Source organism: Perna viridis, chromosome 6 (genome assembly GCF_037379345.1).
Source record: "Perna viridis isolate PV_CMFRI_1.1 ecotype Kerala chromosome 6, ASM3737934v1, whole genome shotgun sequence".
Lineage (NCBI taxonomy): Eukaryota > Metazoa > Mollusca > Bivalvia > Mytilida > Mytilidae > Perna > Perna viridis.
In genome coordinates this window covers 32148395-32164999 of record NC_142450.1, presented here as the reverse complement: position 1 = coordinate 32164999, position 16605 = coordinate 32148395, and the positions used below count along the sequence as shown (strand labels likewise).

At 32.6% G+C, this 16605-nt stretch overlaps 2 protein-coding genes across 2 annotated transcripts; both read right to left on the bottom strand.

Moving 5' to 3' along the window:
- Nucleotides 1-5335: 5335 nt before the first annotated feature.
- Nucleotides 5336-6859, bottom strand: LOC148614578 (adenosine receptor A2a-like). The gene has a single exon (XM_088586194.1). It carries the CDS (start codon nucleotides 6571-6573, stop codon nucleotides 5440-5442), a length of 1134 nt encoding a protein of 377 aa, XP_088442320.1. The 5' UTR covers nucleotides 6574-6859; the 3' UTR covers nucleotides 5336-5439.
- A 1969-nt stretch (nucleotides 6860-8828) lies between these two features.
- On the bottom strand, nucleotides 8829-16472 carry LOC148614577 (C-type lectin mannose-binding isoform-like). Its single transcript, XM_088590457.1, has 7 exons — nucleotides 16440-16472; nucleotides 16150-16246; nucleotides 15164-15252; nucleotides 13503-13608; nucleotides 13103-13300; nucleotides 11999-12077; nucleotides 8829-8914 (listed from the first exon to the last, which is right to left on the bottom strand). Exons 1-5 carry the CDS (start codon nucleotides 16470-16472, stop codon nucleotides 13104-13106), a joined length of 522 nt encoding a protein of 173 aa, XP_088446583.1. The 3' UTR covers nucleotides 8829-8914; nucleotides 11999-12077; nucleotide 13103.
- Nucleotides 16473-16605: the final 133 nt, after the last annotated feature.

Below are 16605 nucleotides of genomic sequence, written 5' to 3'. Positions count from 1 at the left end.
AGGACAGAATCATTGCTTGAAGCAATATTCATATATACTGTCAAATTTTGTACTTTTTGGTCACTTTCTGATCATATTTTTGGTAAGGAACCAAACCAATAGCCGAGTTCAACTTCGTTGCAACTCGGATAAATATGAGCTATTCAACTGCAAGCTTTTTGTTATTGAATATTAAGGAATATTAAGGAAGCCTATGTGAGATCACTTTTCATAAATATTAAAGACTATGTTGAAAAACAGTCAATATTTACTGGTATAATTTTACGGTCTATGAAGAAATAATCTGAATCACGTGGTGCACACTGAATAACCAAATAGCATTTGTTTTAAGTGTTCACCGCTGGCATTGAGATTATTTCAAATATACCCAAAAATAATAACAGTCATTCCTTATGATTTATTTAAGTAAAAATATTCAACGAGTAAATAATTAAAAAAAATCTAATGAGGTCACAGCCATTACACAATTTGGTCTATGAGATGATTACCGAAATTTTTTATTCAATCAGAAACCGTGTTATTTCTGGAATTAAATTGTCAATTAAACATAAAAAAACAATTCAAAGTAATCAATTAGCAATGTATCACAATTTTGAAGAAGAGATAATATTGTCTTGGTTTGAAGTTTCTTCGACCCGCCAATTAAGACTAAACGATGGAGTATTCTTAGACTCGTCCACCTATTTGAAATAGGACACAAACTTCCTCTAGAAAACACAGAATTTTCCTATTCGCAGTAAATATTAGCACATATTGAACTCAGATTAGTATGGTGTTTCTCTTTGGATAAAGTTAGACTTAAAGAGTTGCAGGTTGTTATCATTATAAAGTAGGAAATCAAAATTAAAGCCAGAAAAAAATGGGGATTATATTATTGGTATTTTCTCTTAGAAAATTGTGCAAATAATTATTTGTACAATTCAGATTGTACAGATCATTAATTGAACGATGTAATCATACAAGCAAGAAGTTACTTGTACAAACAACATATGTAAACAAAATATAATTCCTACATGTTTTTTTTTGCCTAACTGCAAATGTAAAGTCATTTGATATGATCACATTCAGTCTGGTTTTATATCATTTCAAACAGCTGTTCACAATCCAAATTTAGGGTACATGTATATATCATGTTTGAGGTACGATGAAGAAATGTTAATATATATTTTTTTGTTATAATAAATATTGTAGAATTATTTTTTTTCTACATAAATTAAAAGAGATAAACTAAATCAAGTATCACTCGTTTATGAAAACAAGTTGCATCTTGTCTACTATCCATGCCATTTTTCCCGGTTACTCAAACAATGATAATTGAGAATGAAGTTTCTCGATTATATTTTTCGAAGACCAAATTTAATCTTTCTTGCTCCTTTTTACATTAATAGACTTTATCATGCACAAGGGAATCAAATTGTAGCGGAAATCAAAAGAATGTAATCCAAGGAGAAAGACCAGACATTGAAAACAGACAAATACAACAAAAAAACATAAAATAAAAAAAATATATATACAAAGTAACAAATAGTAAATAAGCAACTCGGACTTCACTAAAAACTGGGAGCATCAGGGTAAATTAATGATTTGAGAATCAGTTGTTCTTTCGAGCTCTATTATTTATGACAATTTAGTTTGAGGCAAAATTGAGAAAATTATTTTATTTCGATTTGTTCATATATTGTTTCCGTCGAAAAAGGTATAGTTACAATAGCAATTGTAATTTTATAACATGCGACCGACAATGCGTTGTGCGATCTCATTAAAGAACAAGCATGCTTAGAACGGTTCCCTAATCCAAGATCAAACATACTTAATCAGTTCTAGAATCTAATAACAGTATTTGGAATTAACGACAGAAACATAAAAAAAAACAACATTAATTCAATGAAAGCTTACAACATAATTAAAGCAAATTCAGAAAATATAAAAATACAAATCATATTGAAATTTTGATGTGTTGTACACGTGTGTACTGGAGTAACTTCTCATCATCAGCAATAATATTCAACAACCTTCAATGAACTATTAATGATTTATATTTATATATCAATTATTTATTTTATAACGTTTATAAGTATGGTTATCTGGGTTTTAATTATTGTACTGTAATCATGTTTTCCAAACAAAATTGGGAAAGGTGTGTTTTTAATTTTTTGTTGAATTATAATTTCCTTTGCCCTCAGATTAATACGCGCATCTCCTATGAAATGGCTATATGGATTTAAACTTAACTTGACACAAAAATAGACCACCGTATGTGCACAAAGTTTTCGAAATTTTCAAACTTGGCCGCCGCCCTAACTTTAAAAAAAAATCATAAAAACACAACAAATCGTAGAAATATCATATTTGAATACAAAAAGGTCGACACCAGAGCTTCTGATCAACCATATGGAGATGTAAAAAATTTCAAGATGGCTGCTATCAAAAAGTAAAAGAAAATAAAAAAGAATGGTTTACAATGCTACTTTGAAAATGTGTGAGCTTGGGGGAACAACCTGTTACGCCACGCTTAACAATTATATCAGTTAGTATTGTATCTTGTCTGAAAAATGACGATAACTGCATACCCTGCTACGTTCAAATTATTTTATATCATTTCAAAATAAATGTGTTCAAATGAAAGATAAATATCCGCAAGGAAAATGGTCAACTCATTTTGTATCGTGTACATCAATGCGAGTTGATATTGCACTATATCAAAGTCCAATATAAACTGATTAACGTGTTGTATCCCTCAGCTTACTTGTATTTTGTATCGTAACCAGCAATTAACGAAGTACGAAGTAAAATGAGGTTTAATACTTTCAAAAACTTTCAAGTAATGTTATATATTTAATAACGTCGAAAATTAACGCAACTAAACAAAAACCCACGAGTGTTAGAAATTTTTTTTTCATTTTACTTGCAAGTTTCTACATTTCATTCAGGAAAATAACAGGAAGAACGTAATTTCAATTTTCGATACAATTTTTTCGAACACCACTATCAGTATTTGACCAATCGGGCAACAGAATTGCTATCAGGTGACTTGCATTGCCATAGAAGATCGAGCGTTCTTAAGGTCAAAGGGTTAAAAGCTGAACTATACAAAAAAAACAAAAACAAAAACAAAAACAAAACCCAACACAAACAGGACGTGTACGGTTTATAGACATTGTTATCAAATCATATTACAAGTGTGGAAAATAAATTCATTTTATAGATATATTCACAATGATACTGTCATAGGTGGGCGAGTGGTCGTGTATGTTAGTGAGCGATTTGTGTGACCTTTGTTTTTATCTGAGAGTTTGGCTGTACATTTTGATAGTGGTATTTCTTTGTTAAGTCGGTGGGTAATAAATTCTAGCTAAGTTTCAAATTTTCATGATTTATTATATATATGGTTGATAACATTCAGTTTCGTCGTGTAGCGATAACATTAACAGAAACATATTTCAACATGCGTAAACTTAAATAATCCAATAAGATGAATGCTGGCTTTCCATATTAAGATTTTCACTTGATAAAAATGTACTGGTAGATTTGCCCAAAATGTGTCGTGAATAATGTGTTGATTGAAATAGCTATATGCTTTATACTGCGGTCTATAGAGAGTCAGTATGGTGGGATATCGTTCATTTAGTAATATATGCGTTATTTCATTAGGTTAAGATTTAAATGAAAAAAAAAAGCGTTTTCAGTTTTTTCAATATTGCTCTCCGTATAAATATACTATATTTCGTTGAATACTTCCGTACAGATTTAAAAAAATAAAACTTTGTAACTACTTTTAGCTTTTCCATATCCGTAAATTCTAATTCAGTATCATAACGTATCGTACCTATGCTGATTCTTTACGTTCCACAATATATAAAATATATGACATGGTTAACATGAAATGCTTCAAACGATATGACGCCATGAGTTCCGATTGGTGGTTTATATGGTCTTTTGCGGTTTTTATATTTTTATGATTTAATTAAAAATAGTATTTGGGTGACGTCATTTCGAAAGCGAAAGTAGTTGAAATATGGAAGAGTAATCAAGGGAACCAAGGTTATAGCGGCAATCAAAAGAATGTAATCTAGGGACAAAGACCAGACATGGAAAACAGACATACACAACAAAGAACATAAAGTAACTAAAATCATACATACAAAGTAACAAAAGCCAATGAGCAACTTGGACTCCACTAAAAACCGGAAGCATGGACCAGGTGCACCGGTAGGGTTAGGTCCTCTGGGTTTCTAGAAACACCAGCCGAGTTGCTCATGAAAAGTCAAGTCCGGGGTAGACAAACGAGGAAAGGAAAACCATGGCTCGTTGAATAAATCAGTTTTCACGGTGCAGATGGATACACCATAACGATCCACGAGTTCATAATGACGACCATAAAACTTCTGTAGTGATGACTTAATCTTGTTACAACATAACCCTGTTCCAGAAGCCTATTTGTCAGAGTTCTAGCGATGCAAAAAGTCTGCGTAGTTTCGGCAAGCTCTGGCATAACGTATGAGTTGTGATATGAACACTCCATACGCAGGTGCTGAAGGGATGTTGTCACAGATGAAAGGAAAGTTGACAATTTTGAATGAAAAGTCATCACGTTTGTCGTAAAGTTTGGTCAATAGTTTTCCTTTACCATCGATTTCAAAGTGTAGGTCAAGATATGAGGCTGACTACGGAGTCATTCGCAATGAAACAGTTCATGGACAGTTCCTAATTTATAGTACAAAAGAGTTACCTTAACGCCTAAAATTAATAGTAAATCTTTTCATGAATGACCATAATAATCCTTCCTAAATACTTAGGCAGTATTTAAATACCCTAAATTACGAGATATTGAACAACGTTTACAATGGCCACCAAATATGAAAACAAGCATTTTTTATGGAAGTAAATTTGGAGATTTTATCTCTGCTTCTTAAAATTAGCAGTTATTAAGAAACGTTCAAAGTACTGCAATGTTGTTTGAATGATAAATTATGCCGGAGGGCTTATAGAGTAATTTAAAGGTTGAAATGCATTAAAAATAAAAATACACTATCTGCTGACAGTATCACTATCAAATTCTTGCAAGAGATATTATGGCTTCAATACCTGTATTTTCCATGGAAGATTGAGATAAAACATCACATGGTAACACTTCCATACCAGATCTCAAATTCCAGCTATGTTTTCCCTAAAACTATGTAGGCTGGCAGAAATTTTGGAGTATAATATGAAATAAAAAATGAAAAGATGCTCACCAATATGTATCAAGACTTTTATCAACATGACAAACATTAGACCAGCAATTTATTTTCTGCATCATAATCTCCGCACAAATGAACATTAAACAGAGAGCCTCATTTGAAATATTATTTTGATTGGAGTAGGGCGTCGACTGATACTATGATACTTTAAAATGTCCTTTTAGTTCATATTGATGAACGGTGTGCCCTTTATTCTTCTTTATTCTTCATGAAAATAACAATAGATGTGACAACATTGAATTTTGTTCTTCAGAATTCTCAGAGTTTCCCTAACCTCGTGTATTCGGAAAGCATATATGAAAGGGTTTATCGCAGAGTTCAATGTGGCAGCATAAACAATTAAATGTCTTTGTTTCGTTGTGAAGTACTGGAACCCGTTCCATCCCTCAATAAAAAGCATGATATTCATCGGCAAAAGACAAATAGTCATACTTGATGCCATGATTATTATTGTTTTAATAGCATTCCGCTGTGATTTAGAGATATTTCTTGTCTTTGATTTATGCCTTTTCATAGAACATGTTAATTGTGAAGGTTCAGAGGAAGGTCCAGCATTATGTACGCCAATGGGTGTTACGTTTATGACCTTGATATTGTACGGATCTGTCTGCTGACCGACTCTTGTAGACTCTGTCGAAGAAATGTGTCCATCAAGTAAAGCTATCTTTCTCACCATCAAAATACAAGCAATGCAAACGATAAGAATGCCGTTTAAAAACATAAAAGACCACACCTTTAACACTGCTTCCGCATCTTCCCAAGCAAACACTGTTGCTATGGAGCAGTAAGGTATCGCTCGTTCGTATTTAAGTTTTTTGAATGGAATAACAATACACAGTAATGCACAAATCCATGATAAAACGGTTTCTGAAAATAATCTTATGTTTTTGCTTCTTTTAGAAGTTAGATTTATATGCAAAATGGTAAATCGATCAACACAAATGAACAGCACGTGGAAAACTGATGCCACAAAGCAAGTCAAAAACAAACACATCCTCGACCAGCAGGTTCCATAATTTGGTTGCTCCCCTCCAATGAAAGACTTAAGAATGGTAGAGATTGGAATAACATTTACTCCAACAAGTGCATCTGTAATACTTAAACTCAGTATATGTATATTCCTCAAAGGTTTACCAAGAGTTTTCCTGGCTATGAGTATAATAATAATAGGCACATTTAATATCAGTGTGAACGATGAAACAAGGGTCAATATAATCACATTTGCAGGTTCAAAACCAATTCCCATATCCACCTCCATCGTGGAATTTGCATAGTTTACATCAGTAACAATGGCGTTTGTCTCAAAAGCTTCGTTCCATGTTGTTCCTCTCATTTTAATGGTTCTTTCGAGCTACTCGTTAAACAAAAATAAACGCAGTCTCATTTCTCTATCATTTTTGTTTGAAAAGCAGCTAAATACACTGTAAAACGTCTAACCTCTATCTTTATCCAGAACTTAAATTATCAATACATTTTCTATTAGTCATCCATATAGAAAATATTCCAAACTATTTCTCATGAAATTGAGATCAAATGACAAAGAAGACATTCAGCACAGAGCAATTTCCGGACATAATGTACGATGTAGTCTTGAGACAGCATCTTAAAACAGCACTAGAAAGAAATGTCATGTTATCATGCAGTCATTTGTGTCAAAGCAGTTTATTTCTCTTCATATGGTTTTAAGGTAGCTATTGAAGGAGAATAGTAGGTGATTGCGTCGCATCGGAAAATCAAATACAGGAGTTCATCTAATTGTGGAAAATTAAGCTCGATATATAACACGCGTAATGGTCAATTGGTAAATCTATATTTAAGATTATAGGTTAACTATAATATACATGTACAAAGATAATATGTCTGTCGCAATATTTGATAAAATTAGCCCGAATTATCCCTGACCCTGCAACCCCCCTCTTCTTTTATTTATAGTAATAGTTTGTTTGGGTTCAATACTAATGTTCTAATTAAAACAAAATAAGAAAGGGAGTAGGGGGTGCATGATCAGATTACGTTCAAATGATGACATCAAAATTACATTCAACTAGGCAATCGAGAAGCTAACTGAGAACTGGCTATGATTTCTGTCGTAACAGGTTATTTTAAATGTGCACTACGTGTCCGGGGTCTCCCTCGATACTGTTGGGGTTATATAAAATATACAGAAAAAATATAAGTCACCTGTCATAATTTTATTTTACAAATAGATCATAAAAAGTAGTTGATGACTTTACAGTCTTCGTGAGATCCGAGGAAGACTTGATTGTGTTTCGGAACAACACGGGCACTTGTTTCTATCATTGGCCGATAACTATCAAATGTGTATGAATATTTGAAAGTAAACAGCCATTGATAGAAGCAAGTGCTTGGTCTGAACAATCACTAATAGTCTCAGTTCAGTGATTCAGCGGTAGATCTACGGCAAAATGCACATGCAATTTAGCGGAAGAGCAGAACACTTATAATAATAATTCATCGTCTGAGAGTGGTGTGTCGTGGGGAGGATGCTAAGTTACAATTAGAGTCATCGATATGTTTTAAATGAACAAAAAAATTAAAGAGACAACTGATTCACCTTCTTCTGCTACAGCTTAACCGAGAACTTAATCTATACTAAGATGATTTCGGACGTTTTGAATAAAAAAAATATGAAAAAAAAAAACATGACGATTTTGACATTCCAGTATATATCACCGATAACCCCATACTATCTTGCTTGTGTTCTCCACATAGAACAAAGAAACTGTCAAATAATCCTGGGTATATTCAGCCTTTGCTGATTTTATCACTACAGACGTTTGGTGATTTTCATCACAATTTAATTCAGCGAAATGAACGATGAACAAGGTATCTTTAGTTTGATTTCACGTTTAACAGGATTGAAACAGAGGATTGACGCTTACAGTATTTCACTCCCTTGTTATGTGACCTGTGCCACTAGCGAGGCAGTTAATGTTTACTTTCCAGAACATCTGATGTTCCATTTTTATAGGGGTTCTTATTGCAAATGATTTATTTTGTGTGTGCGTGCTTTTCAGTTTTTTTTATCAGCAGTTTTTATATGTAATTGTATTTTGTTGGAAAGCCAGAAAGTAAACAAATCAATGCATTTTCGATTCAAAGCATATTGATAGTTTTAGTTTTTTATGTAAATATTTTACTAATTATTTGTACATTGTAGTAATAATATTCTACTTTTTTATTTCAAATGTACATGAATGTTAAAGAATCTCTGCTGACATCGGCTCATGTATGTAAAAGCCATATGGTGATACCTGTAAATGTATATTGATAGTAAAGAATGTCCGTTTCTTGGTCTTAGTATTCAAATCGGTAATTGTAAACTTAATACTAAAATTTACGATAAAATGGATGATTTTTCATTCCCTATTGTCAGCTGTCCGTTTTCAGATGTTGACGTCCCCTTGTCACCATTATATGGTATTTACACATCACAATTATTTCGATTTGCTCGTATTTGTAACACTCGGATTTTAACGAATGGAATCTTTATATAATCGACAAATAACTACATCAAGGTTTTCTATATCATATACTCACAAAATTTTTCAACCGATACATGGAACTCGAACGGTTAGTTGATAGGCGAAAACATCGACCTTTTTTCTTTATTCTATTTACCCCCTTTAGTAAGTGAAGTAATATATTATAACCTGCGAAACAATGAATGACTATGTTGTACAACAGCATCGTTTGGCTAGCACTAGTAATTCATTCTTTTTAACACAATAAGAGATTGGAACTTATTCTGACGTAAGACATTCCAGAAGTTTAGACATTATCAAAGAGCGAACCAAGCAACCTATTTCAAAACCTCCTATTTATTATAATTAGGGGATGAGAAAGATAAATATAATTCATACGGGACTTAAAAATACATGTAGTTCATTAAATGCTGATCTCCATCGAGTCAATATAATTAACGATCCATCCTGTAGCTGTGGCCACCCTGTTGAAGATGCTATTCATTTCTTTTTGGAATGCAAAAGCACAAAATTCATAGACGAACATTTTTGCCCAGATTAATCAATATGACATTCCGATTGAATTGATATTAGCTGGTGATGAAAATTTAACTGTAAATCAAAAGGTTTATATTTTCTCATGTATTCATTCATATATCAAAAATACGAACCGGTTTTCATGATAAAAAAAACAACACTTCTCTCTCCCCAGTCACCTTGTAAATATTGTATCTCTATTACGGTTAAGGAATGATCTGATTATATATGTAATTGTCGTCATTAATGTATACCACTATAATAACTGTTTATACCGGGATAGGACCTCGATAAGGTTGCATAACTTATGTCCAATTCCGTTGCTGATATTGTAGAAAATAAATATATTTAAACTAAAAACTCGCAAATACAGATGCACTTTTAACACATGATTAATACGTGCGAGTATCTCTCGCCCTTTGTTTTACGGTAATATTCTGCACCAAGCACGGAAAGCTCGATACTCAACCAATAAGTTAACTATTTCGTTGAATAGGCTCATTAGTAAGTGATATAATTATGATATTGTTGTCACATCGTTAAGGATAGCATTTCTTGGTATTAACATTGATCCTCTCATAGAGTAATTACATAGAAATTAAAACACTATATTTAAAAGCAGTTTTTGGCCTGACATGGGTTGTGTCCTTATTGTGACTTATGATGTACCGTGATTCTCAACACTGCATAGGAAGAGTTTGAATTGATTTTACATACGAAGGGGACATAGCTTTTTGTAGGTTTTAAATGGTCTGGAGCTGGCATGTCAGTTAACTGCTAGTAGTTACAGTTTGTACTTTCGTGTAATTTATATTCAGTTTCTTTATTTCCGTTGTAACAAGGGACTCAGAACTTTTTGAACTGATTTGAACATGGATGTGTTTTATTGTGTAATATTTTTCCACAGTGGGCAAAGTCCGAAGGGGGAGGGTTGTGATCACGCCGCATTTTTTGCCCCTTTCAGGAATCTCTGTCCTCTGTATGTATTGTTTCGTATTCACCTTTAGTTTATTTTTCATGTATGTAACTTGTGTATAGATGCAACTCTTTCATTGTACCTGGGTACAATGATGTTTTGGAGCCAGTTGCAGTCTGCCATGTGGTATAAGGGTTTCCTCGTCGTTCATTGGAAACCAAAGGGTGGCCTTGGCCTGACATATTCAACCCGGTGGTATTGTTCTCTTTGGCATATACGCCATACTTATTCTCGTTATATACACATATGTGAAAAAAGAAATGCTGTGCTCGCTAAGAAGCTATGCTTACTCCCTAGCATTTTGCACTATAGGAGAGAACATAAAAAAATAACGCATAATAATATCGAAAAAAATTAATCCATCATGAGGTGACGCTGGGAAAGTTAACGCATTCTTTGTTAAAAAAATCCCCAGAAATCTCGTGGTTTCAAAAACGTGTTAGAGTAATCAAAGGAACCAAGATTCTAGCGGAAATAAAAAAAATATGTAATCTAGGGACAAAGATCAGACATGGTAAACAGACAAACACAACAAAGAACTTAATGTAACTAAAATAATGCATACAAAGTAACAAAAGTAAATGAGCAACTCGGACTCCATTAAAAACTAAGAGCATGGACCAGGTGCAACTTTTACTTGTTTTCTTTGCATTTTTCCTTATATAGGTCCAGGAAAAAATTCAGAGATTTTGAAAAAGGGCAATAAAACTATATTCGGTCTATTGTTTTTTGTCCCATAATGTATTTATTTGAAAATGAACGAACAAAATAGGGGGTCAAACCACAGGACACCCTGTATCTTATCTCTATACTCAACATTAACCAAACCTTTCGAGTACATATGTATGTTGAAAGTGTGAAGGTTTGATATTACTATTCATTTATTGGAGTTTTTGTCTTGTCTGTGACATTTGACCCGGATATAAAAAGGAATATTGACACTTTCTTGTCATTCTATGTTGCTGTTTAAAATTGATTATTTATAACTATGATATTGTTCATAAAAATCCCTTTTTAATAACGACCTTTTTAATCGTAAATGTTTACAAAGAAAGCCAAACGGGAGGAATGTACATTGTATTATCATTTCATTTTCAACTTTAAGTATGTGGAACAAAAAAGACATGCTTAAATTATTAATTACTATATATTTAAAAGAGTAATCAAGGGAACCAAGGTTATAACGGTTATCAAACGAATGCAATCCAGGGACAAAAACCAGACATGGAAAACAGACATACACAACAAAGAACATAAAGTAACTAAAATCATACATACAAAGTAACAAAAGCAAATGAGCAACTCGGACTCCACTAAATGCTGGGATCGGTATGGTAAGCGTTTAAAAAATCAACGATCAACCTTGAAAAAATTATAATCATAGATTTAGAACAAACGTTGCATCTATTCCAAAAATATATCACTAATAAATACGACCTCCGTAGGATAGCCTTAAACGAAACCAGTATCAGTGTCTTAAACCTAAGACTTGCATAAGTAAACCGGATATATAAAATACGCTCGGCCTTTCTTGATTCGCTTTAAATGTGAAATTGACAATGACAAGTTGTTACAATTACAATTATCCTAACATTTTCATTCTTATATGAGCATTTTGAACCTGTGTTATTCTTATAGTAAATAGATCAAAATCATCAGGTATTGTGATATTCATCGTTAGAAATGTCTTATCGTGGTTATTTATATTAGTTTGTGTGAAAGTGTGACCATAACTACAATTAAATAAGATGAATTCTTACCAGAATTAGTTTCCCTTTTGACAAACATACATGAAATATGGATAGTTACATGTTACGTCATCCCAGTTTCTGCTGACGCCTAAAAGGAGAAATTATATGTAAAATTTAATAACAAATTAATTTAAATATTACAAGTAATTTCTACACCAAATTGTTATTTTAAAGCGAATAATAAAATAAACTCATATTTAAAAATGTCTAAGCTAAATTTCAATATTAAAATATGGTAGAAAAGAAAAGAAAAAAACATTTGCCATAGAATTCCATATTAGGGCTATAAGAATGTCGATTATATTTTAAATTGTTTACACAACTAAACTATATTTTCAATTGTATTTAGTCATTGCACAGTTGAAAGTAAAACCGATGAGACCATGATTATAATCATTAACATGATTGTTCTGGTGACAAAAACACAAAGGAAACTCAATAAACATAAATAGATTAACAAAAATAGTGTACACAGAAACCAAAATATCGGTAAGGTAAAGCTACATTGGTGTTTTTAGTTGCTCGTGTAATGCCAAATCCGATTCAAAACGAGAGAAGGGAATTACGAAATTAATTGTTAACAAATCTGTTCATATTATGGAGATGGCCACCACACAAAGATCATCATGCCGATCGTAAAACTTTTGAAATGATGACTAAAGTCTTGTGGAAACAAAACCTTGTTTAAATAGGATTTTAGAATAAAGTAAGAATTTGTTTATAAAAACGTGTAGTTTCGGAAAGTTTTGGCATAACGTATGAACTGTGATGTAAAACATCCAAACACAGGGGCTGAAGCAATATTTCCATAAATAAGGGAAAACATATGTAACACTTATTCTATCTTCCCTTGGTCTTTAAAAAAAAACCAAAACAAACAAGTTTAACTTAATTTGACTCTTCCAGTAGTATGTGGGGACCATGACACACACAATTAATGGGGAGTCTTGTCGGTAATACTAAGACAAAATAAACGACACGACGAGAGAATGGTTTCATCAACACTTGCAGAGCAGTCATCCACTATTTAAGGTATCAAGGGGTATATGCTGAAATATAAAAAAAAGTTGCATGGGTTAATTTACATACATTTAAGCATACACATTTACGTACCCTAGCTATGATCATTTAGATTGATTGCCAGGCACTCTTGAGAATGTTGCATGTAATTGTCAGGTTGACCGGGTCCAAAATAGTTGCTGTGAACAGTTGTACCACTTTCCCATATCCAGGTATGGTCTAACCTATGGTCAGTGGCACCGATATAATATATTTTCTTGTGGTGTTTTTGGCCAGATGAGTTGATGTAACCTTTAAAAAGAACGATTATCGTTGGCTGTACTTAACGTTAGGACATTGTGTCGAGAAGGATTTCATTTTTCATTAAATATTCCATCTAACAACAGAAGGGCAGATATATCTAAATGTACCCTTCAATTTATAATTGAAAATTGTGAACATGTCTTAAAAAATTGATGACGTAAAAGACTGGTGTCGCTATATAGCACCTAACAAAAGAAGTACTCAGTGTCGTCTCTTCTTATGAGATTAATGAGGAAACTATGTATACCATGGTTCTGATCCTCGGCCAGTATTGCACCATAACCATGACAATGTGACTGACGATGGAAAAATAAAGACGTCGTCTGAAATAGCTTAGTTCTGTTTATTGTTGTACATATTTAGTTCATCTAAGCAAATGAAATCACTGTGCTTTTGGTTTTTTTTTTTATCAAATGTATGTAATAGGACATCGGAATTTACAAAGTCCTCGTTCTTATTTTGTGTATATTCATTTTGAAAACTAAATTGATATATCTCGCGTTACATTTCACACCACTAGTTATAACAAAGACTCTCCAAAGAAGAGGAAAAAACCACAAAGCTGTGCTACCTTCTTTTGGTCTTTCTACCAAAGACGATGATTGTGATCTACCGTCTATGTACTGGATTCCTTAACGCCACAGGAATCCACACAAACAACGCTACATTGCTGGATCTGCAAAATGTTCTACCAAAAAATTCGAAAGTTCTTCTAGAAACTTTCAATTCAAGTTATTATCAGAATACATTAACATTAAAACCTTTGATTTTTTTTTCAACTCTTTATACTTCTATTCCCCATACTCCGTTAAAATCCCGCCTCAAAAACATTATACATAATTGTTACTCCGAAAAGGACGGTACACCTAGATACAAATATACAGTACTTAGTAGAGATTCCTCATACTTTGTAAAAACGATTCCAAATCATCTTCCAAACATACCGAGGAAGATGTTTTCAAAATTCTTGAATTTTTGATCGACAACATATCCAAAAGGAGGCATAGTTTTCATATCACAACTCTTACGTTATACCAGAGCTTGCTGTAATTACTAAGCATATATATTTTTTTTGTATCGCGTTATCGACTTCTTACAATTAGGCGTATGGAACAAGGTTATGTTGCAACAAGATTGAAGTCATCACTACAGAAGTTTCATCGTCATTATCATGAACTCGTGGATCGTTACGGTATATCCATCTGCACCATGACATCTGATTTGTTCAACGTGTCATAGATTTCCTTTCCTCTTTCTTCTACCCAAGACAACTTTTTAACTTTTGAGTAACTCGGCTGGTGTTTCTAGAAAAACAGAGGACACTTACCCTACCGGTGAACCTGGTCCATGCTCCCAGTTTTTAGTGGAGTCCGAGTTGATCATTTCATTTTGTTGCTTTGTATACATGTATTATTTTGATTATTTTATTTTATTTTTTTTGTGTCTGTCTGTTTTCAATGTCTGGTCTTTGTCCCTGGATCACATTCTTTTGATTTCCGCTAGAATCTTGGTTCGCTTGATTACTCTGATCCGGAGGAAAGAAAATGTTGTTCTTTCACTTTTTACTTCTGTTGCTTTTTACGTATTATTTTGATTATTTTATGCATTTTGTATTGTGTGTCTGTTTTCCCTGTCTGGTATTTGTCCTCGGATTACATTCTTTTGATTTTCGCCAGAATCTTGGTTCCCTTGATTACCTTTCCACGGAAAACAAATATTGAGGTAGAATCAAGTGCGATGTTGTCTTTTAGTGTCCTTAAAGTTGTCAGAATTTAAATATGACAACGAAATCCTCATTATCAAAGTTTTTAAATCTTAAAGAAGTTTTAAGTTTCACGAATAAAACATTACCCTAGCTGAATACAGGGTTGTTCTATGACCAAACACTTCATAACAATGTCCAGAATAATATTGCCAGCCATTGTCACAACACAAGCATCCTGAAATTGATAACAATTAATCCTTGATCACCTCGAGTAACTATTTTATATTTACTAATTCTTTCATTTAGTATTTTACCAAATGCCAAGCTAGTATTGGAATAAGAAAAAATATGATTGTCATACGATTTTTTTTTACTGAATTCCTTGTTCTTTTGTGTGCCTTAAAATACGTTTTTTTTTACATTTATTGCACCGTCAGAGAATTTATTAATAATGTCACATAATAATGTCATTGGTGAGAGAGGCCAAAAGTAGTACATTAACTGCACTGAAAATTCCCGTACAGCTCCACCTCTTATTAGCACACATAAAAAAGAAAATTCACAAAATTTTTTTTTAAAAAATCCAGCTGAACTGTTTTTATACTTTTCGTGGCGGTGTCCTCAAACGAACTATAGTGCACCATTAACGCATCAACAATTTCTGTAGAACAGTTGCGTGGAATCTGCGTTTCAAATACCGCGGGTAAACTTCATTGTTCAAAGTATACTTAAACACTTGTCTAACACAAATTTAAGGACACGTAAAATATTAAATGAAATAACATCACCTTATCAAAGTTATAATTATAATTCATTGGTAGTCTGAACTTATTAAAACGATATATATATTTAAATGATTTCTGTAACAGATTAGAGATAATGGATTTTCGTATTGTCTTCAAATTAATTTTCTGTAGTTTTTACTTGTATATCATTATTATTTCACCTTGACCACACAAAATTCAAGACTTGTCCCTGGATTACATTCTTTTGATTTCCGCTAGAATCTTAGGTCCCTTGATTACTCTTTCAAATATATAAACAGTGTAAATTTTTCCCGTATACTTTTTAACATTTTTAACTATTTTTCGGTTACCGTTGAAAGACACCTTTGATATCGTAAGGTACTTACCCTGTATAAACTGAATTGTGCACAGAGCTATTACCTTCATTGTTATGGTGTATATATGAAAGTTTCCCTGAGTTCTTCTATCAATACCATAAACAACCTATAGACATAAATGAAAGCAAAATTCTTCATGTTTTATACTAAAATGGCAGGTCAAAAGCAGTTCAGATAGTAAATGTCCTATTTTGGATAGCCGATATATACAATTCTTTGGGCACATAATATGTGCATGTAATGATCACATTATTCACTAACTTCAAGATATGGGTCAGCAAAGGTCTATACACACTCACTATAGTGCCATTTTCGTTAAGTTTCTTTGTCATAGTTTAGGAAATTTGTAATGTACACCAAGGTCTCATGAAAGTACATATGTATCCAAAGTTATTTTAAAATTAACAAGAAATTATAATTATCAAGTAGCAAAAAAGACCAAAAAAAAAAAATAAAAAAATAAAA